General features: G+C 45.4%; 3 protein-coding genes across 5 annotated transcripts; 1 reads left to right on the top strand and 2 right to left on the bottom strand.

The window, feature by feature from the left end:
- Window positions 1-987: 987 nt before the first annotated feature.
- GINS3 (GINS complex subunit 3) lies at window positions 988-6,854 on the bottom strand. The gene is made up of 3 exons (XM_082230798.1): window positions 6,614-6,854; window positions 4,229-4,462; window positions 988-2,252 (listed from the first exon to the last, which is right to left on the bottom strand). Exons 1-3 carry the CDS (start codon window positions 6,800-6,802, stop codon window positions 2,022-2,024), a joined length of 654 nt encoding a protein of 217 aa, XP_082086924.1. The 5' UTR covers window positions 6,803-6,854; the 3' UTR covers window positions 988-2,021.
- PRSS54 (serine protease 54) lies at window positions 6,615-24,161 on the top strand. 3 transcript variants are annotated; one of them, XM_082230794.1, is made up of 7 exons: window positions 6,615-6,684; window positions 10,222-10,279; window positions 11,428-11,599; window positions 12,642-12,889; window positions 13,535-13,659; window positions 15,757-16,289; window positions 23,930-24,161. In XM_082230794.1, exons 3-6 carry the CDS (start codon window positions 11,436-11,438, stop codon window positions 16,249-16,251), a joined length of 1,032 nt encoding a protein of 343 aa, XP_082086920.1. In that variant the 5' UTR covers window positions 6,615-6,684; window positions 10,222-10,279; window positions 11,428-11,435; the 3' UTR covers window positions 16,252-16,289; window positions 23,930-24,161. The 3 variants fall into 3 exon arrangements, with proteins under 3 accessions (XP_082086920.1, XP_082086918.1, XP_082086919.1); XM_082230792.1 differs by lacking the exon at window positions 6,615-6,684 and adding an exon at window positions 7,854-8,409; XM_082230793.1 differs by lacking the exon at window positions 6,615-6,684 and adding an exon at window positions 8,297-8,381.
- CFAP263 (cilia and flagella associated protein 263) lies at window positions 16,408-27,285 on the bottom strand. Its single transcript, XM_082230791.1, has 9 exons — window positions 26,617-27,285; window positions 24,824-24,947; window positions 23,861-24,022; window positions 22,341-22,496; window positions 21,289-21,369; window positions 20,520-20,675; window positions 18,470-18,577; window positions 17,500-17,655; window positions 16,408-16,739 (listed from the first exon to the last, which is right to left on the bottom strand). Exons 1-9 carry the CDS (start codon window positions 26,766-26,768, stop codon window positions 16,647-16,649), a joined length of 1,188 nt encoding a protein of 395 aa, XP_082086917.1. The 5' UTR covers window positions 26,769-27,285; the 3' UTR covers window positions 16,408-16,646.
- Between the last annotated feature and the right edge of the window lie 429 nt (window positions 27,286-27,714).

Raw genomic sequence — 27,714 nt, 5'->3', positions numbered from 1 at the left:
TGGAAGACAATCTTACTCGGCTACAAGTGATCACCAAAGAAAAAGACCTGGTAACAGGGTGTCTTTGGCCCGCCCCTGCCTTGCAGGCCAATGGGCTGCTGGCGGGGGTGTGGCCTGGGACAGGTACAGGGGCCATTCGATCCTTCGCCAATGCTCATGGGAGTTGTGTACAAAACAGCTGGAGGGCAGGTTAGGGAAGAGTGCTTTTGAGTGTAACTACAAACACCTTCAAAGGCCAGTTCTGGTAGTAAAAACCAGGAGGTGTGTGCAAAATCAAGAAGTGGCATTTTGAAACTGTCTCCCCAGGAAGCCCACAATGTCTGCTGAGCCTTTAATGAAGAGGTTCTGGCATTCAGCGTTTTAATTTCTAGATGACTTTTCAACATTAATTAATTTCTGGCCCTGCACACAGGTGCAAGCATAATGTTCTCCCAATTTCCATCTTCATGTGTTGCCTCCTCTGAGAAAAATGAATCGCAGATGGCCTGGTCGGACTCCGAATGCCTGATCAAACACAGGGGACAGACTGAGCAAAACGTAGAGCGAGTAACAGCTCAAATGACAGACACAAAAGGCTGAGTTCAGCCTAGAAGAACTAACTGAGAAATATCAACATCAAACCTTTTCTTGTTGTGTACTTCTAAAAATACAGGAAGAGGTTGAGAAATGCTAGAAGGGAGGATGTGGCAAGCACTGGCTATATGGCAAGAGATGTAAAATATACTCCTGTTGTCCCCCATCAGCAGAACAAGAGGCCAATCAGTTGGCAGGAATCCAACCAAAATCTGCCTCTATTCCATCATAGTGTATGAGGAGTGCAACTTACACAAGTGCTTAGGCCCACAACAAGGAAGAGTTACATCAGCATTTCAATATGTTTTCCTCCTGCCAGGGGCAGTTCTGATAGGGCCACTCTGGCTTGTGCAACTATGAAGCCATACTAACAGATATGAACCATTCAGCCTCAATAAACAGGTATAGACAGGCTTGCTTTTGCTAAAATCAGTTTTATTTATAATGCAATGCTAAACAAATTGTAAAAGGGAAACTGTAAAAGGGATTACTAATTTTCCCCTACACTGAAATTATGCTGTTAAGGATGGAACAGAACCCAGAATGCAAAATCTGGAACCTGGAGATTCCCAAGACCGAGGATGTTGAAGAGAGCATATACCTTCCTGGAAAGTAGGGAAATCCATGCCAGGGGGATGGTACAGAGGGGCTTATGGGTTGTCAAGCTGAGTCTGCAACAAAGGCAGAGAAATAGGGGGCGGGAGTGGGACATTTATCCCTCCCTCTGCCAAAATAAGCAATACACAATGGAAGCAAGGTAGAATGTCATTCAGATTAAAAGCGTAAGCTGTTTAAGAGCAACAGCTTCCTCCAATAAATTGTGGGAGAAGCAGTTTTGCGAGTGCTGAGAATTCTCAGTTAAAAGATCCCAACTCCATTCAGAAAACTGCATTTCAAAGGACTGGGAAAGCTGCCCACTAAATTTAGTAGAGTAGTTAAGCCCCTTGGACAGGACGCCTTGCAATGGGCAGGCATCAAGAGGCACATTAAAATATATCGGAGATGCCTTTTCTCCCTAAGAAAGATCACTTTTCTAGCAAATAAAAGCAAAGGCAATAACCTGGTAGACTATGTACAAATATTCCAGTGATGATTTCTGAGGGCAAACTCATTTGCCTGAGAATTGTTCATCCTTTTGCCCTGCATTTCTAGAGTCGTCACTTGAAAGATTAAAACATTGCATTAGATTGAATAAAATGTTAATTATTGCCCAATAAGATTTGTTCCAATTGATTGTATCCATTCAGACACAAACCCAGAATAATCTTGTACGTCCTTTAGAAGAGTGAGTGGACGGGTGCAGGCCACACAGTGTTAGCCAACATTCCTCAGAAATATGCTCTAGTTTAATCTCAAGATGTTACCAGGGAGATTTTCAATTCATAAGATGAACATCATTTCCTCTTTTGTCTCTTGCCATGGAAGTGTCAACTGTGCCTTTCATGCACTCAGCTGTCCAAGTCAGAAAATTTTCTCTTCTTGTAATTCTGGATTAGGGGGGATGCTGTGATCTGGGAGGCCTGACCCTTTTCCCAGCACTGGAAGTCATTAAGTCCTTTCTGGCCTGCTTGAAATAAGGCTCGTTCCAACTCATCCAGACGGGCCACCAGCACAGACGTGTCCTCATTAAATGCATTCTGGGAAGAGTCCATGATGCGACGGAATCGGCCAATAAATGTCTGAAGAGGGAAGCAGAGTTACTTAGAATAGAAGGAAGTCCTGAGTAGGCTCAAGTAGCCAAAGGGAGTGCCAGGCTACACACAAGGCCAGTTTAACAAACTATAGCAGCAGTTGGTGGGTGGGTGACTTTTTCCAGCCCAAGGTCACAGTCCATCATGGCCAACCTTCTTGGGGCTGCATGTTAGTGGGGTCAGAGGCAAAAGCGGGAAGAATAATGGATGCAAGCCTAACCTTTGTACAATGGGCTACATTTCAGCCACACAAAAGTCAGAGATTTCTACACACACACACACACCTCCACCCAGGGAAGCAAAACGTATTATCCCAGATCAAGGACCCACTCCAGGCAGGCAAAAGCACTCAAGGAAGGCATGGAACAAGGCTGGTGTGGGTCCTGGCCTGGGAAGAGACAGAAAGATCTGGGTAAAGTTAGCTTCTCCTTTGACTGTGGGTTGCTGTGGCTGAATTATGAGCATAATGATTTGGGACCATAGTAGCATCTAGGCCATAGAAGGCCATTTACTTAATGTTTAGTTTTTGCAATGGATCAATGCAGCTACCTCCAATTTTCTGTGCTTAGATAATACCATGTTTAGCTGCCTAAGAATAGAATTTTAAAACAGGAAAGAAATGATATTCTACCAAACGAAGGTGGAACTTAAAACTTTTGGAGATAACATGCCCTCCAAAACACTAGGAAAAACTATCCAAATTGGTCTTTAGTGTACCATGCAAAGTATGCTCCATTTGAAGCAGGAGAGGCAGGTGCTTGACTACTGCCTGGAGCTGGTAATGTGGACCGATACATTAAACTGAATCTGGACAGGAGAGGTACTGTGTGCTGCAGGTACTCAGGTCCAAGTAGTAGGGAATGGGTTGGTACACCCCCCCCCCGGAAGCATCTAAGTTACCTGAGGACCAGGTGGTCTTCGTGGCTAGGAGAGCCTATGTCCAGCTCTGGTTGGTATGGCCCTTCCTGGTCAGGGATAGTTTGGCCACAATGATCCAAGCCCAGATGACTTCCAGACTGAACTACCGCAATGCACTTGAAGATGGTTTTGAAGCTGCAACTTGTGCAGAATGCAGCAGTAACACTGCTAATGAGTGCCAGACACACATTACAACAGTCTTGAAAGATCTGCAGTAGTTGCCTAGCCCAATTTGGCAATGACATACAGGGCCTGAAATGACTTCAGCCCGAAATATATGATACGCCTCCTCCCACATCAACCTGCCTGTGTGTGCCACGGGACAGTGGCCAGGGAGAGGGCCTTCTCTGTGATGGCTCCCAGGTTATGGAATGACCTCCCCTCCCAAGTTTTATCTTGTGCCACTACTGTGTGCTTTTAACTAGGATATTTCTGTAACCCACCCCAGGGCCATTTAGGCTATTACTACAAATAATAAACAAACAAAATAATTATTAGTAAATCTAGATAAAGTCTAGCACTGGAGACTGACATGAATAAATGCTAAACACTTTATTTTCCAAAAATGAGGAAGCAGCCACTGTCACCTCTTTGTCACAGCAGCCTTGGGCACATCCTGCCATGTCTGACACCCAGTGAGGCTTATCTATTTATGTCTGCATAGCCTCTCCTGCACTCCCATTTTAAGACCGTTGTGAACTGTAGATTTGGAGTGGCAAGATCCTGCCCAACTCGTTCTACCCTCCCCACCCTCCTGTTTTGTTGAACATCCGTTCAGATGAAGAGTGCTGAAGAACTTGAAAGCTTGCTCAAAATTTAGTGGCACTTTGGTTGGTTCTAATGAAGGTCTTTGCCATTTGGCACTGAAGCAAGTGTTGTACTTGCCATGATAAGTCAACAAAGCACAGGGGAAAATTGGGTGGGAAGGTTGCTATGAACGTTTAACAGCTCTCAAAGAGCAACACTTCAGTACCAAAAGAAACCATAGCACAGAGAGCTCAGAAGCATTAAGGGGAAGAAGACTTCTGTCAAATTCGGTGTTTTACCTGCAATATAGTCTGAGCTAGTTCAGTATTTTCAGGACTGTCAAAATTCAGCAGCTGGGAGCCAAATCCATAGTAGTATGGCCCCAATTTATGCAGGTCAACCACATTGGCATCTGCATTTAACACCGTCCGCCAACTCTCCTTGTAAATCTTTGGCAATTCCACAGAAAGGATCCTCCGTTTGTTGTCATATAAGCCTTTGGCCAGCCAGAGGGGGATTTCCAGCTTTGAGCCCTGCATAAATCAAAATACAAACAAGGTGAAAACCATCAATAAGCAGTATACATAAAACTGTAGCAGACTTGCAGCCGTGTTATGTACTCCAAGAAACTTGCATTGGCTGCCATAGTAACTTGGAAGCAAATTTGTTTGCAGCCTAAAGAGAAACTTGCACAAACAGAAACTTCACTGAAATTGCAGGGATGAAGCACATTCTGCCTCACATTTGGGATGTGGTGTAGGACGGGGAAGCAATATAAAGCGATTCTAACATTTTGGGAGGGGGAGTTGGGGGATAACAGTTTCAGACATTCCAACAAAATTGTACTGGCAGTGTCTCCCAGATGAACAGGTGAAATTAAGGAACAGACAATAGCAGACTTTCCATACGTTTTAGACTACCAGAACAGTAACGAAAATATGTGTTTATACACTATAATCTTAAATGGTTTGACACTATTGGGATGCTTGATTTGGGTAACCCTACTAAAAGTTGTTTGTTTTTTTATTAATCGTGTCAGGATATATTTCTACACAAAATGGCACAGGGAAGTGTATAGATGTATATAAAAAAGGGTAGGAATGAAATAAAGAGACTGGAAAATTACAAAATTAAAATCATTCCAAATGGAGATATCATACTTTAAAAAACAATACAGTACTGTGAATAGAATGTTTTTACATTTTAACTGTAATAATATCTGAGAATTTGATTAAAGTTACTTCAGAAAGACAAAAGAAAAGGATTAACTGTTACCAATCTATAATGAAATGGTTTCAGGCTTTTAAAAATGGATTTGAAAGATAAAGGTCATACATAAAGGAATAATATTTTTATTGCTCTAGAATATTTTTTTTAATGGTTCTAAAGTAAGGTGCACCACAAATTCATGTGTGTGGTAAAAAGTACAGAAAATGTAAATTAAGACATTTGCTCTAACTTTCATGCCATATAAAGAGAGCCAGTGTGGTGTAGTGGTTAGAGTGTCAGACTAGGACTCAAATTCCCGCTCAGCCATGAAGCCCACTGAGTGATCTTGGGCCAGTCACAGTCCTCTCAGCTAAACCTAGCTCACAGGAATGTTGTGGGGATTAAATGAACAGGGAGCTGTGCAACAAATGATAAATAACCTCATATTTCAGTGGGAAGGTGCATGTGGCTGAAACTGTTAGCTACAATAGCTTTACAGCTGTAGTTCCCAAGGAAGTTGCAGTTCAAAAGAACTGGAGACCAGCAGGTTGGGGACAGCCCTGAAGCTACAGAGAGGAGGAACCATGTCACACCACTGGTCCACCTAGCTCAGTACAGTCTACACTGACCGGCAGCAGCCCACTGGGGTTTCACGAAGGCTTCTTCCCTGGCCCTACGTGGAGATGCTAGGGATTGAACCAGGGGCCTTCTGAAGCAGATGCTCAACCACTGAGCTGTGGACCCTCCCTCAAGATGGGCCCCACCCCCTCCTCAGGTGCCAAAGTTTGGCTGAAGTCTAAAAAGGTTCGGGCTCTACTCTCTTGAGCCAGAGCAAGCCTTAGCCTCCCCTCCCCAGGAGCTCCAAGCCGGCTTGGAGCACCAGCCACGAAGAAGCATGATCTACTTGGGTTGCCCGTCCAGAGCCCAATGGCACACAGAAGCCTCATGCTCCGCTGACCTGCATGCAGATGCATTGCACTTGTAAATGATTTACGACCTCATTAAGGAAAAAGATTAAAAAGAGAAGGCTTGAGTTACAAGAACATGAACAGCTGCCCTTGCTGCTACCTCCTGCATTCATACAATCATAGAACTGTAAAGCTGAAAGGGACCCCCAGGGTCATCTAGTCCAACCCCCTGCAGTGCAGGAATCCTGCCCACACAGCCGTCTCTGGTTGAGCTCCACCTACCAACCTTCTGGTTAACAGCCAGATGCACCGACCCATTGTGCCATTTCAGTCACTCAACTATCTTGGATCCCCCCCCACTGAAATCCCGGGATTTGTCATTGTCCTCCGAGACACTTCAAACTCAACCCGGAAACTCGCTATGGTCCCGAAGTCGCATTATAGATCTATGGGCAAAGCCGATTTGCACGGAAGTCTGAACCTCCCGTTCTGTATCGTCACTTCCGACTTGAGGCTGTCGGGAGTTGTAGTCATTCCGTCCAGGAGGGTGGCGGGATGTTAGCTCACCTCAGGGAGCGCGTTGTCTGAGGAAGCGGCGGCGGCACTGGCCGCTTTACCCAAGACGGTGGCGAGGCGAGGTAGTTTGATCTCAGCGCGGCACGGCAGCCTCTCTTGCGACATGAGGATGTCTGCCAGAGAGAGGAAGCTCTCCTCGGTCCCCAGCGCAGCCTCCACCGGCGTGTAGGCCTCGCCCATAGCGCCGCTACAGAAAAGCCCGCGCTTGGTTCGCGCACGCGCACGCCGCCCCTTGTCAATGGCTCCTCCTGCCGGGGGGGCGGGGCAGATTGCGCGCCTGCGCGGTGGGCTCGCTGCTGCAAAGCGCTTGGCTTGTGCCTTTGCGTGTTCGGGGTTCACTCGCCCTCTTCAAGGCTGCAGGCCCTCTTGGGGGGGGGGTCTCTCCGCTCCGCAAAGAACGGCTGATTTATAAACTTTCAATTTCAATCGTTCTTGACGCAGATATTACAGTATAATAGTTCCTAAACCTTGGTGCAAATCTGGCCACGAAGCTTAAATTAATTTACAACTAAATAGTAAAGAATTTACTAAATAGTAAACCTTGTACGATTTTTTAATGTGGCAGCACCTATACTTTGGGACTCTGCCTACTTATATCAGGCAGGCGCCTTCACTGCACTTTTTCCATGCCAGCTTAAAACATTTTTGTTTAGGCAAGCCTATTGTATGTAGAATGTGGACATGTGTTTTAATCCGGTTTTTAGTTTATTGCTGGTTTTAATTATTCAAAGGTTTTAAATAGTTGTCAACAGTTTTTACTGACAATTTTATTGTTTCATTCTTGTTTCATTGCTTTCATTTTTTATTGTTTCATTCAATTTTATTGTTTCAGTTTTTACAGACTTTTTTATTTCATTCTTTTTCATTCATTTTTCATTCCTGCATTCTCATGAGGGAAAGTGTGGGACACACACACAGGATGGTAAGGTAAAAAAAGAGCTAGCAGTGGACACCCATTTCTCCACCAGAGTGTAGCAACTGAGCCAAGAGCGAGTCCTATTTGCATGAATGGGACCTTTCCCCCTCCCAAAGCCTATCATGGGGGGGAGGGGAGGGTTAACCTCGTGGCAGTTTATTTACTGGGGTAAAATCTTAAAAAAAGCTCAACAAGTTTGGTTGGCCCCCACGGCCCTTCACTTCATCAAATCTGGTCCTCTTTGGAAAAAGTTTGGAAACCACTGCTAGCCTTTTCTTATCTCAGATATGTTCCACAAGGCAGTAGGAGTTTAGGATCAAGGTTTTCCTTCTCCTAGATGGGCTACCTTCCTAGGTTGACAAGCCCTATCTGCTCCTACACCATGTGCAGAAACCGCCTTCTTGAGCCTGTCTTCACATGCAGGGGAAGTCCCTAATTCAATGAGAGTTTGAGACCCATTGGCTACCCTCACCAGGTCTTTTCTTCTAGAAAAAGAGGTGCAGGAACTTGACTTTTTTTTTAGGGGGAGTGCCTAACCAAAGTTGTCGAGTTTTTTTAGGGGAGGTCATCCCTAGAAAAGCTTCTCTTCTTAGGATTCAGTAATGATCCTGGGGTCAGATTAGCCTTAAAGTTAGGGAATGCAGTCATGGATTCAGAGCAAGAAGGGGAACTACAAGCAGGTCTAGTCCTAGAAAGGTTATTGGTCATGAGGGTCATGACGCCAGCAAGAAGGAACTCCAGCACCGTGGCAACCACAACCTAACAATAGTTGAGTCTGCAGTGTCAAATTCTGGCAAAGGGCATGGTCGCTCCGGGGGTCTACCTGATGGCAGGAAATCAGAGGTCACAAAACCAAGCCAAGACCTCTTTGGTAAAAGAAGGCCGAAAAATATATGGTTGCTCTTGACAGAATAACTTGGGAGATGGAATAGGAAAAGGCTAACAGAAAAGAGATGTGTTTTAGAAAGAGCAAGACAAGAACCACATAATGGAGTTTCTAGGAAGGTCAAACAAAGGAGAACAAGAGACAGTGTGGTGTAATGGTTAGAGCAGAGCTTTCCAAACTGTGTGTCACGACATGTTAGTGTGTCAGCTGCAGTGTGTAGGTGTGTTGCAGGAATGCTCCCCGCACTTCTCCCAGTGTTGGAAAGGGGTTAGTTTAATCTCCAGTTTGCTGGTAAAACTGAGTTACTGTGTCATGAAATGATGCATGTCTAAAGTGTGTCATCAACATGAAAAGTTTGGAAAGTTCTGGGCAGAGTGCTGGAATAGGACCCGGGAGACAAGGGTTCAAATCTCCATTTGGCCATGAAATTCACTGGGTCACCTTGGGCCAGTCACTGCCTCTCACCCTAATCTACCTCACAGAGTTGTCATGAGGATTAAATGAGGAAGGTGAGGATCATGTACATCACCTTGAGCTCCTTGAAGAAAAAGGTGGGATATAAATGCAATAAATAAAGAATAAACGCAGGACAAGGTTTCAAGAGAATTGGCCATTGGTCTTCATCCATCTGTTATACCGGTTGATTTGAGTACAGTATCTTACTTTTCAATCCACTGTGGGAGGAGGGACACCTCTTGTTCTCAAGCCGCACCACAACCCTCTAGTTCAGTCTTTTAAAACGCAATGGCCTCCAAATGTTTTGGACTACAACTCCCATCAGCCCCAACCAGCATAGTTATCATTGCCATATTTCAAAAAGTGAATATCCAGACAAATAGGCACACATGCACCTGCCGAGGTCTTTGTGGTTTCCACAGGGTCTCCTCCCTGTGCTGAAATTAATCTTGAAAGCAGCATGCTGTTGTAGTCAATAGAATAAGTTGCAGTGCCCATGACAGCTCCTTTGGTTTGCAAATGGTCCATGGGTCCCAAAAGGTTGGGGGTCCCCTGCTTTAAAGCAGTGGCTTTCCAATTTCCTACTTCCAGGCAACCCTGCACCACAATGATGGGCCTTCCAATAAATCCCCCCACTTCTGATATGGAATTCCAATGCCGTTTTGTGGAGAATTCTGGATCGCCCAGTTCATGTTCAGCAGTAAATAAAATTGTGGGATCATCATTGTTGGCCCATTTCTACTGTGTGACCGAGAACACACCCAATCCTCTTGCAACTATACATTGCAAGGGAAGAGGAACAAGAAAAGCTGAATCAGACCAATGGCTTATCTAGTCCAGCATCATCTTCTCACAGTGGCCAACCAGATGCCTGTGGGAAACTTTCAAGCAGCACGTGAGCACAACAGCACTCCACCCACCTGTGCTTCCCAGCAACTGGTATGCAAACATGAGGCCTCTGACAGTGGAGGTAGAACACAGCCATTGTGGCTAGTAGCCGTTAATTGGAGAAGCTTGCCTGCCATTCCTGTGCCTTTCCTTGAGGAATCCCTGAAAGGCCTTCCTGAAGACATTTTGAAAAACCATTGTACTAAAGATGATGACAAGTGGTGTCTGTATGTGTTGCCTAAGAGAAAAGGTTTCAAGGTAAAAACTGATCACTGTAACACTAGCAGCGCCTTGCTAGACATGCTGCATTTGCTTCTCCAGGGGCTATGGGATTGATCTGGGCTTCGAAACAGAAAGACTGACTCCTGCTGAAGATGATGAGAGAATGAGGAAAGGTCCTGGGAAATGCCTGTGCCGAGCTTACCGTCCGCTGCTTCTTTTTTTTTCTAACAGGGACGTTGCATAGGAAACCTGTTTTTGTGCTGCTCCATCTTGCCCTCTTCAGCGGCTGGTGAGTGAAGAATTTGGGTCTGACCTTGCAGCAGAACATTGGCCATGGGCAGTAGAGCAGTAGAGCTAAGAGACCTTTCTCGGCCCAAGGATGCCGAGACGATCAGAAATGGGGTGGGGACACAAAGCAACAAAGGTGGACACTGCTAATATTTTGTGTGTGTTTGTGTGTGTTGTAAGTAGTAGTAGTAGTAATAATAATAATAATAATAATAATAATAATAATAATAATGGTAGTATCTGCTATCGCTGCCACATTAGATGACCCAAAATCCAAATAGTGCATAATACCATAATAAACCAGACTTTTGCCGACCTGGTGCCTGCTAGACTTGGGTTACAACTCCCATCAGCCTCAGCCAATGGCAAGGCATTATGGGAGCTGTAGTTCAAAACGTTTGGAGGCTGCCAGGTTGACAAAGGCTAACATTAACAATGTAAACTAGGCAAACTGCATGCACACGAAAGCTCATACCAAGAACTAACTTAGTTGGTCTTTAAGGTGCTACTGGAAGGAATTTTTTTATTTTGACTATGGCAGACCAACACGGCTACCTATCTGTAACTAGGCAAACTGGTATACTTGCCCTAGGTCACATCTTTAACTGCTGAAGCAGTTTTCAGAGTAGATGACACAAGTTCTCCCCTTCAGGTAGAATTTGACCAAGGTTGTACACTATTTCAAATGCTTTGCATTCTTTTCCAACTTTTGGATTTTCTCGTGAAAACAGGGCCGATGAGGCATAACTGAGAAACAAACATGTATCACAGGGAAGGATGAGGTACCTGTGGCCTTCCAAATGTTGGACTCTAGCTTCTACCAGCTCCAGCTATAATAGAGGGCCTGCCTCTTGTTTGCCTGGATGGAGGATAGAGAGGTCAAATGTACTTCCATTTCTCTGCCCACTTTTCCCTCTGGCTTCACCCTCCGCTGGCATGTGGCCTTTGGAAAGTTGTCTAGAAGGGAATGCAGACCTTGGGCTGGAAAAGGCTCCCTATCCACTGAAGGACATGTTCTGCTTCCTGCAGCACAATGGGGTAATGAACCTCCTGGATATTAGCAGAACAATGGAGAAAATACAGTGGCTGAGGCTGAATTCAGACAGGCCTTGATGACTGACTTGCCCCTCCTCTTTCTCACTGGCACAGATTGTGGCATGCAGATCAGCTTAGATCCCAGAAGACCCATGCAAGAGTTTGCAGCTGTGGATGAACTCCCTTGGATGGTATCTTTGCAGGATGTCTATGGCAACCACTTGGCTTTGGGTTGTATCCTGGATAAACACTGGATAGTAAGTGCAGCCTCTACTTTCCTGAACAGGTGGGTGCTAAAGTGGAGGTTTTTACACACATAGAGCAGGAACAGTTATAGCTGCAAATCATCAAACACTGTATAGGCAACTTCTCTCAAGGGCCAGAAAAAACTTTGCAACAATTAATAATAGTTCTTGCAGCACAATCCTATCCTTGGGTCATTCTAGCTAGACAAGTAGGTCAACTTGGAGATGTAGCAGGGTTGCAGTAGAGCCTCTGCTCAGTGGCCTGCTCCTGTCCCTTGCAGCAGCTACAAAAGAGGTGGTATTTCAGGAAAAGCACTCCCAGGTGAGTCCATGAAAAGCCTCAGATGAAGACCTCTGTTCCCAGCCACACTGGAAAACTGGCTGCTCAGTTAATCAGAATCCTACCACAATAGGCTGCCAGAAGTACATAGCCCCCAGCAAAGAAACACAATGAAGTCTGGGGCTATATCTGGTTGGCCACTTTGAGAACAGGCTACTGGACTAGATGGGCAACTGGCCTGATCCAGCAAGGGCCAGTCAAAACCTTGGCAAGCCTAGCAGGCAGGAATTAGGGTCCCTTTTGCCACATGCAAAAGCAGCAGCAGGAGACTTGTGCAACCTATCTGCTTTTCCCTGTTAAGGCCTCCCTGTGGTAACAATGGATTGGTTGTGTGTGTTTGGCAACCAATATGATTTATAGTTTAAAAAAAGCCAATAACCACAGTCAGGAGGGTGGGCCAACAAGGACATTTTTAAACCTCCCTTCCCCATTTCCTGCATCCTAATGAAAACCTAACCCCTCTCCTGCCTTCTATTTTTTATTATTATTATTATTATTAGTAGTAGTAGTGGTGGTGGTATGTAAAGACATGTTTAGAATGATGTCAGGATTCCTGTGCTTTTAACTGGTACTTGAAAGTCAGGCATTCATTGACTGATTCTTTTTCTATATCGCTGCACCTCCTCTTCAATTTCTGTGCCTCAAGCCCAGAAGCTTCCCCCAGGAATGGAGAGGCCTGAAGCAAGGGCCCATGTCTGTATTCACTCAAGTGTCTTTTCTTTGCTTACGCTTTCCATGGCCAGGACCCAGGTGTTGGCCCAGGTTGGTATCACAGGCTTGAAAGACAGAAGTTTCTTGATCCCCATCAGTGCCATCATCCCGCATGAAGACTTTGATGAACTCACTCTTCACCATGATATTGCCCTCCTGAAGATAGGCGCCCGGCTCTATTTCAGCAAGGCTTTGCAGCCCATCTGCTTCCCACCTGAAAACTTCCCTGTGACAGCTCTAAGGAACTGCTTGGTTGCGGGCTGGCTGCATCCTCACACAGGTGAGCTACTTGTGTACCATGGCGCTCACAATGGCAGTCTTCACAAATGCTGTGCAAGATCAATTGCTCCATTATTTTTGGGTTGCATTTACATCCTGCTCTTCCTACGAGGAGCTCCGGGTGGCATGTTTGGTGTTATGCCTATTTTCAGTTTTTCTCCCATGAGAACATCCATCCCTCTCATGGATACACATCTATTGGCCATCTGCATGTGGAAGGCTTCCCATAGTTCCCAGGGATCAGATCTATGTCTTCCTTGCATGTGGTTATTGCATGGGGCTTCCAAGATTTCTCCTGGCTGGACACTTAAGAGCAAGGTGCTATTCAAACCTTTTTTAGACCACAGAATTATTTTGAACCAATAGAGTCACTAGTCTGATTTCAATTTGTAGACATTTTGCCAGAACCAAATTCTGGAAGCTAGTGAGATCTTTCTTCTTTTCTTTACCTTGCCTCTCACTGTTGGGTAATAAGGAGAACTACTTCCTCTTTGCCCTGGACAGAAGACAGGAAATATAGCTTTTAGCACAGGAGGGTGGGCTTTGAAGGGAAGATGGGCAGCCCAATGTGTGTTGTGTTCAGTTGCCAACTTAGTCCTGTAAAGACCTAGAAAGGCCAGGCTTTGCTCATGCCTTTGTATCTCAGTCCAGACAGGGAGCGTCTCTCTACGGAAGCTCTCGGTGGTGGATGTTGACCCCTGTCCCCTGCACAGAATCATGACCACAGAGTGCTGCAGCCACAGGAAAGCTGACAACATGTCTGGATGCCTGGTGAGAAAGTCATGTTCATAGGCTCATCTGCTGCTACCTCTGCACCATTCATAAACACAACAAGAAGTTCTCTTCTAGTGACTGTGCAAACACTTCAGCAAGGCATAGTGAAAGTACAGAGAATATTTCCCCCTTTTAACACAAGAGCATTGCTGCAGCCGTTTACTGGGCAGGGTGGTGCTTTAACATTAGCACTTGTGTTTTCTATTATTAAATTATAATTTTTAGATATATATATATATATATATATATATGTGTGTGTGTGTGTGTGTGTGTGTATGTATATGTATATATATATATTTGTGAGCCCCTTCTAAGAATTTTTTTCTAAAAGGCGGGGTATATTGAAGAACTTTTGAGAAAGGGGCAGATCTACTCATTCCTAGGCAGCATTTGATAAAAAAAGAAAAAAGAAGAAACACCCATCAAGAGACCAGTTAAGAGCTGGTAGGTGAACCATAGCCCGTAAGTGATCTCAGAACTGCATCCTCAGAAATGTCTTGGAATGTCTAATTTTCATGTTATTCTGATGGCTGAAAACAGGGCCAGGCATGATGAATCTGGATTTAATCCAGTTTATTCAAGATCCACAGGTAAATGTTAAATGCACTCCTAATTCACATCTCTGCTCAGCTGTGAAGCTGAGTGATCTTAGGTCAGAGATGGTGACAGGCCCATCTTCACAGGGTTATTGTGAGAATTAGAAGAGTGACTAGTGGGGTGCCACAGGGTTCTGTCTTGGGCCCGGTCTTATTCAACATCTTTATCAACGACTTGGATGATGGACTCAAGGGCATCCTGATCAAATTTGCAGATGACACCAAACTGGGAGGGGTGGCTAACACCCCAGAGGATAGGATCACACTTCAAAACGACCTTGACAGATTAGAGAACTGGGCCAAAACAAACAAGATGAACTTTAACAGGGAGAAATGTAAAGTATTTCACTTGGGCAAAAAAAATGAGAGGCACAAATACAAGATGGGTGACACCTGGCTTGAGAGCAGTACATGTGAAAAGGATCTAGGAGTCTTGGTTGACCACAAACTTGACATGAGCCAACAGTGTGACGCGGCAGCTAAAAAAGCCAATGCAATTCTGGGCTGCATCAATAGGAGTATAGCATCTAGATCAAGGGAAGTAATAGTGCCACTGTATTCTGCTCTGGTCAGACCTCACCTGGAGTACTGTGTCCAGTTCTGGGCACCACAGTTCAAGAAGGACACTGACAAACTGGAATGTGTCCAGAGGAGGGCAACCAAAATGGTCAAAGGCCTGGAAACGATGCCTTATGAGGAACGGCTAAGGGAGCTGGGCATGTTTAGCCTGGAGAAGAGGAGGTTAAGGGATGATATGATAGCCATGTTCAAATAAATAAAAGGATGTCATATAGATGTCATCCATTCTGCTGCTCCAGAGAAGCGGACACGGAGCAATGGATCCAAACTACAAGAAAGAAGATTCCACCTAAACATTAGGAAGAACTTCCTGACAGTAAGATCTGTTCGACAGTGGAATTTGCTGCCAAGGAGTGTGGTGGAGTCTCCTACTTTGGAGGTCTTTAAGCAGAGGCTTGACAACCATATGTCAGGAGTGCTCTGATGGTGTTTCCTGCTTGGCAGGGGGTTGGACTCGATGGCCCTTGTGGTCTATTCCAACTCTATGATTCTATGATTCTAAAACAGAGAGGAGGAGGAGGAGAACCCTGTATGCCACTATGACACCCTTAGCCAGCCAGCTCACAGTGCCCAATGTCTACCTGCCTGCTGCTGGCCATCCCTGTTTGTAGAAGTGAGTTGTTAGTGGGACCATTTTGCTTGATCTGCTATTTGGAAGGGATCTGCAGCAGAGAGTAAAACAGCAGTTTCTGCTCCTGATGGAACCTTTTCATTGGACCAGGTGGCCCACCCAAAAGCTCCACAAACTCCTCCTTCTTGTTAGGTCATGAGCTCTATATTTTTTTTCTTATTTTGCTTTGGCTTTTATTGTATTTCATGATTTCTCTGTCAGTTGCCTTGAACTGCATGTGGAGAGGTGGGGGGAGAGGTATTTGAAATGAATAAATAAAGGCACCTTTGCTTTTTTCCTCTTCCAAAGGGATACCCAGGCAACCCGGTCATGTGCCAGGCAGATGGAACAAGGCAGTGGGTGCTGAAGGGAGTGATGACCAAGGGCGGTATGAGATGCTATGGGCCGTTTCTCTACACCAGAGTGTCTTCCTATGGCGACTGGATTGTGACCACCACAGCAAAGTGGGGAGCTCCAGCCTCTCCCATCCCCGACTCAAGACACAGCCCCTTCAGACCTCCCATGGAGGAGGGCAAAGAGATATTTGAACCCATTGGGGAGGAGAGAGCCATTGACTTCTCAGACCACGCCAGCCTTAATTATACAGAGCACCTCACAGAAGACAGCCAGGAGCTCCCAGAAGGGCCAGCTGAGTCACGGGCCAAGCAGTCTGATCCCATCTATTATGACTACTACAGTGGGGAGCTTCTTCCCGTTTCTACAGCCAAGTTAGGCCAGCCTGAAGGACTCTTCTCTAAAAGCCTCATGCCCTGTCTTCTGACATGCTGGATGGTGGCAGGTTAAGCAGCAGACATTTCTGAGAAATGCACAGCTGAGATATGGTGTGTGCTGTTATGCTCATCTGTCATTTCCCCAGAAGTCCCATTTGGACAATTAAACTTCAAACCCTCCTTATTCAATCTCCTCAGAACCATGTGGTATGAAATGACTCCAAAGTGGTAAATATAGCTAGATATATTGATGACTTATAAAGTAACCCATCACAGGGGAACAGAAAGGGAAAGGGGACAACAACTGCAGGGTTCCTGAGACCCTGGTGCAAGTACCTTGTCAGGAAGAGAGAGCCAAAGAAGACAGAGGAAGCAGGAGGCATGTGCTGCAGGGGCTCCTGTTCTCTTCCAAGCCAAGGCTAGGCAACTGGGCCCTTGGTAAAGTGCCTTTGTCCAGCTCTCTCCTTCTCAGTTGCTCCCTTGCTCTGGGAGAAGAGCCTGCAGCTGTTGACTAGCCAGCTTTGCCTTGTGCCAAGTACTCTGGTAGCCCCGCAAGGCCATCTGTGAGACAGAAGAGGGGGAAAGAGGAAAGCAGTAAGAAACTGAGCTGGGAGTGAGGGACAGAGAGAGAGACTGAGAAAGAAAACCCAGACCAAGGGGGAGGGGGACAACTATTGTATGCCTTCTATTTACCCTAAATGACAAATGCTCTCTAAGTTCCTGCCCCTAAGGTGGGTGGAGCAGCTGTTCCTGGCCCTCTCTTGCTTGCTCATCCTCATTCTGCTCCTCTTTTAAACTCCAAGCAAGGAGAAAAAACCACACGTATACAGAGAGGCTGCTTCTCCTCCTGTATCTGCACCTTGGAGTAATATCATTTCAGAGTGCTCCAGAAACAGCATCCACTATCTGCAGGGCTTATCTACTTCCTGATGCTCTACTGCCACCTTCACAATCCTAGAAAGTTTAAATAAAACCCTGCTCTGCAAACCAGCAAGGGAGAGAACAAGGACAAGAAAGGATATGCCAAAGGCAACAGGTTGAAAGTGGAGTCTTTGTCCATAGCCACATCTCTTCAAGTTCAGGGCTATCCCTACACTGATCCCCAACTCCACTTCCTGCACACAATCTGAACACCCTTTTCGAATAGGGAATTTTACCTCTCTTTAACCTGGTACTGGGTATAACAATGAGGCACTTGGCCACATTTTGCCCACATCAGTGCCAAGTTTGTGTTCAGAGGCAGAACAGAGGTATAACACAGACCTCGCTGTGGTCAGCCCTGTGGCACAGGTGCCCAGATGTAAGGCCAGCATGCTCATACCTCTGCAATTTCCACCTTCCTCTCCCAGATCTTGATGATGTTCTCCAGTTCATGTACTGCCATCTTCTCATGGACATAGTCGAGGACAGGAGGCACTTTGTACTCTGCCAGTTGTTTCCGTAGCTTTTTGTTCAGGACCTCGGCTTTGAACCGTTCCTATTAAAAAAGGGAAAAAAGAAAAGTATTTTGATGAGAGACTCTCTTTAGTTTTATTTCATTGCATTGTATGGGGTGGGGTGGGGGCAGGAATTTAGATCAGGGAAATGGCAGGGGGAGAAAGGGCTAAACACCTCTTCATCCAACATCAATCCACCAATCACATTCAGAACCCCCAGTGACTTCTTTAAAGTAAAAATAAAAATGTTTGGAGAGCTGATCACAGATCTTCACTGTAATATTTAGTTGGACCCTTCACCGGTCCCTTACTCCCCAGCTGATGACTGGCCGTTTTCATCTGAAGCCAGACACTGCAGGGCTCCCGCTGGTAACCCACCCTATTTTCTGAGTAAGGGAAATAGCTGTTTATCCTGAATGTACAACCCACAGAAGATAAAGAGGCATTGAGCCTTTCCTGACATTCTTTCCTTAGTCACCCTCTTGATCTACGCAAATAAACCATCTTCAGTTTGCAACCATTCACACTTTTCTTCCTGAAAATGTGAAAGTTCCTGTCCAGGCTTTTCAGTATCACTTAGCAAGCAAATTAGTTCCCAGATAATACAACGCCCTCCCTTAGTGTACTGATTTTTCTCCTGGGATCATTTTTGCTCTACTTTGACTCACAAGCCTGAAAAATCACATGCATTAACAATAAAAAATAATAATAATACATTAGGAGCCAGTAAACTGGACATTGTTCCTGGCGGCAACACTATCATTCACAAATAATCCCAGTAAATTGATCCTGTCCCTGTTATTTTAAAACCTCTGCTTGCAGTTAAATAGCTCCTGTGCCTCCCTTCAGTCCTACCTCCTCAACGAGGATGGCCTCATGTTCAATTTTTTCCAGGGACTCCTTTCTCTGGGCAATATCTTTCACCAGGTTGGTGGCCAGGGTCATTGCGGTGTACAGTTTCTTCTGAAATAAAACAAGTTGAGCCAGACTGAGAGGGAAAAGAAGGTTGGATGGCCTGTGTCTACCTAAGCAGAAGGAACTTTCAGAAGCCAGCATCCAGATTTACTTTGCATGTATCAATGCTACCTGGCCACACATGGAACAGCTGTAACTGGAAAATGAGGTTTCAGTAGCCAGCACAGACACTAAATCCAGAATGGAAGTATAAAGTATGCTCACAAAATGAAATTCGCCTTTACAAAGTTCCATCCTTATTTCAGATATTGTGATATATTGCAATGTTTAGCTGGCGATATATGAGGATTATTCCCTGGGAATAATGCCCAAGTGAAAATGAAGACAGTAGTGCAAAGAAGAGATTTGAAGAGATGCAGAAAAAGAGACTCCTGCTGAAATCCCCTCTTCTGGACAGTGAAATATGCTCCAGAGGCTTTTGGGAAAGGGCCAAAGCTAAGAGGTTAAGAGCATCTGCTTGGAATGCAGAAGGTTCGTGGTTCAACTCCCGATGGATTCTCCAGGAAGGGCTAGGAATGGCCCCTGAGTCTGAAGTCCTGGAGAACTGCTGTCAGTTGGTGCAGACATTATTGAGCTAGATGGACCAAGAGTCCTGTGTCCCTAGGCTCATCCTCCTCTAAGTTTGGCCCAGGATGATACAACCTCCTGGACCAAGTCCCACAGTTTTGATTCTTATAGGCTCATTTGCACACAGGGGGATCTTCCTTTGGGGTGGGAGAAGCTTCCCATGGTAAGCATAAGGTTTCAGGGACAGTTGTCCCTCCAATTTTGCATTATGCCAAGCCCCCTCCCAATGGTAGCCATTTTGTGCCTGGAGCCCCTAAATTCAAAAGGTACCCACTAGTCCAAAATGGTGCCTCTTTCAGGATGTCTGTGTGTGAGAGAGAGACAGAGACAGAGAGACTCAGTCCTTCTTTTAGCTTGCTTCCACACTAGACATTTACTGCAGAATAGCCATGCTTTACCAGGGGTACCAACTTGAATAAAATATGGGGGGGCAGGTTAGCTTTGACCCACATAATTGATCCCAAGACATGGCTCACGCACACCATTTGAATGGCAGTGCCCATCAACTTGGGGAGGGGGCACAGCCCCCTCAAATATTTTAGTGGGAGGGACCAAAGGGAGATTGGCCCCTAGACGTTGGGTCCTGTGCTTTACACACTCATTTTCTACAGATTATTTGCATGACATCATGAACAAACATCATGTTCCCCATACTCAGTTCCCCCTCTTTTTCTTTTCAGAGCCCAGAATGTTCAACTTAAAAAAAAACCCAATTCAATAGCACACAATTACCCAAGTGAATATACCCCCTTCCTCCACTTCTATTCTCGCTGATTAAATTGTTCTGGCCATTTTCTGGACTGTTGCCATTTCCTTTCCTATGCTCTGTCCCTCTTCTCTAGGAATCAACTTGATCATTTTAACTCCCTGTCCAAAAAGCATTGCTTTTATATCAGCACCCCCACCCCCATTGCAGAGGGCATGGGCAGGTGGGGGAGAATCATGAATGAGAATGCAGTTTGGAGAAGGGAGCATTTAACCCTCTTGCACAATGGTCCCCGTGAAAACTGCCCTTCCAACATTTGGGGTTGGAGAAAGGAGGACTTGCCAAGGAGTAACCCTAGAAAGCCAGGAAAAGGTGTAGAAAATGAGGCAGAGGTTAGGCCCCAGGTTCCCCTGCCACTGTTTCTGACCACTGGAACTTTGCTCTGCAACAGAAGAGATGGAGGAAAAGCTGTGTTTACTCCTTAGCAGAATAATTGCTGGTTACAGAGCAGAGCTTTGGTCTACAGCAGCGCTGTCCCCCTCAGTGGGGAAGTGCAGGCAGTTGGATCCCAGGTCTCTTCCAGCAGCCATCTTAAGCCATGTATGGGGAACCAAAGAGCAGGAGAGAGACAGAGTACTGTGGGACTGCTCTACTTACTCTGTAGAAATTGAGGACCTGGATAGCGTTGCCCACAGTCAGCTTCAGTTGCAGCAGCTCCTGGTTCCGCTCATCAATCTTCTCCAGGAACTGAGCATTCTCGATTTTCAGCTGCTGGAAATCGACCTCGTGTAGTGCCTCCCCGAGTTCCTCCTTCTGCAGACCAACCGAGAACAGTGTGGGTCACTGACCAGGGAGCCCAAGTACATAGCAGGTTTCTCTGTGTACAGTTTTAGTTGCCTCACCTCAAAAAGGATATTGTAGAGTTGGAAAAGGTTCAGAAAACAGCAACCAAGATGATCAAGGGGATGGAGTGACTCCTCCATGAAAGGTTGCAGTGTTTGGGATCTTTTAGTTTAGGGAAAAGGCATTTAAGAGGTGAAATGATATAAGTTTATAAAGTTATGCATGGCATGGAGAAAGCAGGTAAAAGTTTTGTTCCATCTCTCATAATACTAGAACATCCAGTGAAGCTGAAAGTTGGAAGATTCAGGACATTTAAAAGAAAGCATTTCTTCACATAGTGCACAGTTAATCTGTGGAACTTGCTCCCAAAGGAGGCCGTGATAGTCAAATTTGGATGGTTTTAAAAGAGGACATGTTCCAAATGTTGGGTGCTCTTTCTGAATTGATGATTCTGGTGTTCTACTTATGGAGATACTTCTGATCAATGAGCAACAACATGGAATGCATGGGACACCAAGCAATGGTACACTGAGGCGAGACTGGCCTGTTGAGATGCACCTTCACAAACTTGCAGTTTACGCACCTGCTTGAGCTGCATTTGCATCTTCTTCTTCTGGACTTTCAGGGAATCATTTTTCAAACGAATTTTCTCTTTCAGTACATCCTGAAAAAGAAAGTCACCTAATTTCTTTCTCAGGCTTGCTGCTAAAGTTTGCCTGCATTTACATGTACTTTATGTGTGGCTGGGAGATGAGCACTTACCCTGCAGGCTGTGACCAATCACTCCTGGTGGCAAAGCTCTCCAGAGGAAACTCCCAGGTAATAACAGGGATGCTGCTTTGCCTTGGACCTTACATGTATCCAAATGGAATTGCCTCTCAACTCTAACATGTGTGAAGACTTTTGAGTTGCACAGAACTCTATTTTAGGCCAAAGAGTTAGGTGCATCTCAGAAGTATTTTGAGCAATTATACAATTGTGTATAATTGTGTATAAACAGCTCTCAACCCTGATGCAGTTAAACTAGAAGGAATGGCAGCTGCTCATTATTATTGCTATTGCCTTGCACAGGCAATAGCCATTCTCTGAAAGATTGAATTGAGGAAAAGTTGATGAAGATCAGAACTGGGACCATCTTTTTTATTGGCCCCACTCCTGTGTATTTACCAGGCTGAAATGTAATATAACGTGTAGAAATGTGGTGAAGCTGGCATGGAGATAGGAGGATGAGCTTTACCTGTTTTATTTCTGCATGTTAAGGATACAGGTAGAGGGTTAGGTATGGTTCTTTAATGATAAATATCCATCCTATTTACTGATTCAGCTTTATAATGTCAAGATATGTATTCTATGGAATAAGAATGCTCTGAAATAGACACATTTCTCAGGAAGTCCTCCTCTGAATGGCAAAGATTGCTTAAGGCGTCTGAATGTATGCCACTGTTTGGTGGGATCCACCATGATGTCTACAGGCTACTGCACTCAGTTGCTGGTATCTAACAAAACAAGAACATATGCAGGAGGATTAGAGACACTGACGGTCCCACTAACAGGCTGTTTTACCAAGGTTCTCAGTCAGCTAACAGAGCAAAATGAGAGCAGCTGGTGGGACTCCCCAATGTTCTCTCCACTTACCCTGTAGCGTATCCTATCTTCCATGTATCTTAGCACTTTTTCAGAGGCGATGACACTCCCTTTCTTCTTGGTGATGGTTTTGACTATATCTTTGTCAAAGTCCTGCACAGCTTTCTTAATGTCAACTAGGCGGATGTCTGCTTCCTCCAGGACAGCCTGCCAAATTCAGATTGCACCGTCAGTAAGGGAAGGCTGCATGTCATTGATTTGTTCTCATGGAAAACCATGCTGCCCAGCTGCTGCCCGGGGACAAAGCATTGTGTTCTGTAAACTCTTGAGGTGGAGACCAGCAGCAGGAAGTAGGTGGCAAACATGAATTGCTTGACTGTGGTACTCGAGATGAACTCCTTGCCCAAGACCATTAATTGTTATGACTGTTAATGAGCAATGCCTAACTGATGGTAAGATGTCCAGCAATTCTTTATTTACTACATTTATATGCTGCCTTTCTGCCAAGGCACCCAAGGTTCTTTTAGTATTTTAAAATTGCAATCCAACACATGATATAAAATGTAAAGTTGCCTATGAGTGGGTGAGTCCAACGGAGCAGGCACTGATGTTTCCTGCCTCTCTTTTGCTTCCCCCCTTTCCTTCCCACAGGGCAGATGGTGCAGGCCCAAACAATGTTTTTGTTTATCTCCCTTGCTCAGTTCCCACCTTGAAAGTCACACTCCATTGGAAAAGCTTTCCAAACCAGACCATGTTATTGCAACTGATAATTTTGGAACTAACCCTAACTGGGCTCCCCAAACTCCATGCATAAGAGCCTGTGTGAGCCAAGCACTTCTGCTGTACTTCTCATGCCACAGCCCCTGCTGTGTTTATAATACTGAAATACTGAATGAGGGAAAGAGTGATTTCATTGGCAGACAAATTAAGCAGCCACCCACTCTGGCCAGCTATGCACTCCAGGTTTAAGTATCCAGAAAAGAGACATTTAACCCAAGTTTTAGCTCTTCAGCATCTATTTTAAAATACACAAAAGAGGAATATTCTGACATTCTGCAAGAGACAGCCTGGCATGTATCTTCCCAATCAACAGCAAAACTGACAGTCATTTAAAAGGCAGTTCCTCCCCTTAACTATGGCTCTTATAAGCCCATAGCTCCTTGGAGTGTCCATAAATTGGTGTTTTTAAGCCTTTCCCAAAGTACTACTGCACAGAAATGTATAACAAGATCAGCGCTAAAGCCTAGAAAATACAGGGGATCTTGAAGCCCAGTGTTTTAATGTTATCAAGTGCCATCATTTCCTGCCTTCCACTTCTCAAGAAGACCAGTTGTCTACAGCCTTGACTAAATGAACTGCCTTTGGATTATAAGTTTGATTGGTAGAAAAGTGCCTCTTTACCTGAATCGCCAGATACTGCTGAGTGGGCCAAAAATGGCATACCACTGCTCACTGTTACTAAATTTGACCTGGCATGTACAGGTGCCTCAATGAGGAGAGAACACACACTTCGGTACAGCGATACAACACTACGTGCCTCTTCCTATCCCAGAGCAGATGGACAACTATACCAGGTAGTTCTGCAAGAGCCTTTCTGAGTTCTCCTTTAACCTCTGAACGTCTTCCTTTGTCTCCTCCAGCTCCCGTTGTGCTATGTCACATTTCTGCTCCACCGTCAGACCCACCAGACGATCTGCTGTTAACCGGGATTTAGATTTGCGCCTGCCTCGTGCCTGGAAACCAAATGATTGCAAGATAGAAGCACACAGCTCTACATATGAAGCCACAAAAGGTGCAACTGAACTCTAGAATTTACCATCACTGTATTTGTTTCTTCTTTTCCCCCTTTATGAATATTAATAAGTGACATGCTTTGTTAGGTGTCTTAGATGAAGTTTGTGGTAAACTGGATACAAGATGGATTGGCAGCCTGATATTAATAATAATAATATATGGTTAGTATTATATTTGTTGCTTATTACAAAAAATGTCTCAAATCAACTTACAATTATAAAAGCATACATGATACAAAATTCAAAATAAATAAAAAAGATAAAAGAACATTAATTGACTAAAATTACTCATCCTGCAATAATATAAAAAGGGCAAATCATACCCTAACCTACTAAAAGATGAACATCAATTAAGCGCAAAATGTGGTCTAAATATAGGTAGTGATGGAACTTGGTACATCTCTCTGGGGAGAGCATTCCACACTTGCAAGCCACCTCTGAGAAGGCCCAATCTTGTGCTGGCACCTTCTGCCCCTCCCTTGGAGGAGGGCTTCAGATGACTAGTGCAGGGTCTGAGTAGGTCAAGGCAGGAAGAAACAGTTCCTAAGGTACTGGGGTCCTGAGCCACCTAAGGCTTTATAGGACAAAAACAGCACTTTAAATTCAGGGTCTGCTTCTCATACGCACTCTGGCCAGTTAAGCTTCAGCAAAGGACAAGGGAGCAGACGCTTTGTACCATCAAAACCACAAATACTGTCACAACAGCTATACCAGTATCTGTACAATAATCCCGTAACTTACAAGTTGTGCTTGTCCCATGTCCATCAAAGAGCCAAACTTTTCCAGCACCAAGTCCCTTGGCTCAAGCCGATTGAAAGTCTTCTCAAACATTGTTGTCTCGAGTTTGAGCATGGCATTGTCATGGCTGAAGGTAGATGAAAGATTAGGTGAGGAAACCCAGTGGTTCATGTGAGCAATGCATGTCACAAACCAAAAGGGATGACAGCAGCATCCATTAAGGCAAAATCTGAGGAAAACAAAATCCTCAGGCTGCAATCTACAGTAACTTACTCCTTAGAGAGGGGACACATAACCTTTGCACCACTCTGAGGGTTGCATTTGAGGTAAAGCAGCAATAAATTCTGGAACAATAACTACCTGAGAAAAGTTTTAAAGCTTACTCTTTAAAACAGGGGTCAGCAAACTTTTTCAGCAGGGGGCCAGTCCGCTGTCCCTCAGACCTTGTGGGGGGGCGGAGTATTTTTTTTTGGGGGGGGAGAAAAAAGAACGAATTCCTATGCCCCACAAATACCCCCAAGATGCATTTTAAATAAACGGACACATTCTACTCATGTAAAAACACACTGATTCCAGGACCGACCGTGAGCCGGATTTAGAAGGCGATTGGGCCAAATCTGCCCCCTAGGCCTTGGTTTGCCTACCCATGCCTTAAAATGTCCCACATAAACACACACTCTCTCTCTCTCTCTATATATATATATATAACAATATCAACAAAATTCCTCTTCTTGGAACTGCCATTTCACCCATTCCCTGAGAAAATTATTTCCATCTTCTGTGGGGCAATCTTTATTGAAGATTACCGTACTTGGTTTAATCTTCTGTCTAAGCCACTGTTTCTCAGTTGTGATCCTAGGGTCCAGTACTGGGTTTTAATATTTTTTTTTGTACCAGTCCCTCTCAGGCAATGGAAATGCCCTTCACCTCTCCTTCTGGCTTACCTATTTATTAAGGTGTTACATTCAACACCTTAACTAATGAAATTAAGTTTAAAATATATCCTGGGGTATAATATTATTGCTTGAGATTCTCAACATCTTAGTACATTTGAGAAAAGTGTGTGTGTACCATTTAAGTTTACCACAGGTAGCAGTCATACAGGGCGACTGCCTCAGGTCTGCACACAGCATCATTGTTTCCTGTAACTTTTCCATTTACAGCACACATCCTGAACTTTTTCTTGAGCTTGTTTTCTGAATTTAGTATAGTTTGGTGACATGTTTCCTTACAGGTCGGGGAACAACATTGTAGGGTTAGAGAGGGTAAAGCACACCTATTCATAGCATTGGGGGGAGGGAGTTAATAAAACTGAAAAGCCCCATATCTTGGGTTACATCCACACCATACCTTTAAAGCGCATTTAAAGTGCATTTCTTCACTCAAAGAATCCTGGGAACTTTAGCAATGACAGCTCTGTGATGTGCAAACTACAAAATTCCCAGGAGACTTAGTGGCAAGCCATGACTGTCCAGGTGGTATATGTGTGCTATAAATGTATGGTACGGATGTAACCTTGGCTATTATTTGGATTTAGTTAGTGAAACCCATCCTTAGTAAGGCTGATGGCCAGAATGCGATTTACAGCCAAACCTGCCCCCTAGCTATGCTCCTCCGCTTTCTGCCATAGAAGTGAACGAGAGACCCGCACCGCCCCAGGTTAGGTCGTTCCCTTTGCCCACAGGGATGGCTGCCAACCAGTCGGGGGGAAGGAAAAGGGTTGTCTTCGAGGGGCCCCAAGTGGGTTTGCGTTGGAGGAAGAGCCGGAGCCGCCGCGCCGGTTCTTCTCGCCGCACCTGGCTTCCTCCACCAAGTCGTGCAGCTGGGAAATGGAGAACTGGGCCAGGTCCTGGTGCAGCTCCTCGCTCAGCTCCCGCGACTCGCCCGTGTGGACGCTGTCGCGCTCCGACTCCTCGTCCGCCATGGCCGTGGGCTGCGAGATCGCCATAGCAACGCGGCACAGGCCCTGCAGGCCGCCCGACCGCGCCTCCTCCTCTTCCAGGCCCGGCCTTCCAGGAGGGGCCTCGTTATCGCGGGCGGCCAGCCGCTGCGCCTCGCGACCGAGACGAGGAAGCTGCTGGGTGGCGGCTGCTCCGCTCCAAGCGGGGAATAATCCTCGACAAGCGGGGCTTCACCTAATCCCCGGACTATGGCGCGGCCGGCGGGAGAGTTTGATGCTGACTCGCGGGCAGCTTGCTCCCTCGCTCCGGCGGCGGCTTCATGCTTAATCCAGGGGCGAGAAAACAATGGCTGCTTCCTACGCGCCCGGCCAGAAGCAGCAGCTCCTGGCAGGCAGCTGCGGCCGGACTGGATTCCCGGGCATGCGAAGCCGGCCTTTGCGGTGCTGAAGGTGTTGTCCAGCTATGCTTATTCTGTTTATGCCTCGCTTCCCAAACCGAAAAGCCCTGCAGTAAGCATAGATCCGGAGTGTCGTCGCTCTCGCACCGGCAGCCTAGCAATAAAAGCCTCTGACCTACATTGCAAGACGGTCGGGAAAAGACTCCGTCTCCCCTGCTCTGGGAATCATGCCAGTGGGCAACATTGGAAGGATAGTGACAAGCACACGTGTTTATTAAAAAACAAACACACACACACATTAGCATGTTCTTCTTTATACTGCCTTTCATCAAAATATGTTCCAAGGCAGTTTACAACGCCGGAACAGGGGGGAAAGCTAAAAAAGAAATACAGTACACACACAGTACGCCTTCCCAACCTACTGCTCCTCCAGATGTTTTGGACCGCAATTTCCATCACGGCCGGACACTAGCCTAGGATTGATGAGAGTTGTAGTTCAAAACATCTGGAAGGGCACCTGGTCGAGCGAGCCATAAGACCACCTTCAGCATCAATATCAGCATTATGAATATAATAATAATTCAATTTATATCTCA

The sequence above is a fragment of the Podarcis vaucheri genome (genome assembly GCF_965113315.1).
Source record: "Podarcis vaucheri genome assembly, chromosome: 7".
NCBI classification, from domain to species: domain Eukaryota; kingdom Metazoa; phylum Chordata; class Lepidosauria; order Squamata; family Lacertidae; genus Podarcis; species Podarcis vaucheri.
Note: the sequence above shows the minus strand (reverse complement) of the source record. Positions and strands in the feature narration are given on the sequence as shown.

Coding starts and splice junctions, on each gene's coding strand:
- GINS3 (XM_082230798.1), bottom strand. CDS start 6,802: ATGGGCGAGGCCTACACGCCGGTGGAGGCTGCGCTGGGGACCGAGGAG. Junction 4,463..6,613: donor CAGACAACGCGCTCCCTGAG/GTGAGCTAACAT, acceptor TGATTTATGCAG/GGCTCAAAGCTGGAAATCCC. Junction 2,253..4,228: donor TAGCTCAGACTATATTGCAG/GTAAAACACCGA, acceptor TTCCCTCTTCAG/ACATTTATTGGCCGATTCCG.
- PRSS54 (XM_082230792.1), top strand. CDS start 8,341: ATGGTCGCTCCGGGGGTCTACCTGATGGCAGGAAATCAGAGGTCACAA. Junction 11,600..12,641: donor GCCTCTACTTTCCTGAACAG/GTGGGTGCTAAA, acceptor TTCCATGGCCAG/GACCCAGGTGTTGGCCCAGG. Junction 12,890..13,534: donor CTGGCTGCATCCTCACACAG/GTGAGCTACTTG, acceptor TTTGTATCTCAG/TCCAGACAGGGAGCGTCTCT.
- CFAP263 (XM_082230791.1), bottom strand. CDS start 26,768: ATGGCGATCTCGCAGCCCACGGCCATGGCGGACGAGGAGTCGGAGCGC. Junction 21,370..22,340: donor AAGATAGGATACGCTACAGG/GTAAGTGGAGAG, acceptor TTTCTTTTTCAG/GATGTACTGAAAGAGAAAAT. Junction 17,656..18,469: donor AGGCCATCCTCGTTGAGGAG/GTAGGACTGAAG, acceptor CTTTTTTAATAG/GAACGGTTCAAAGCCGAGGT.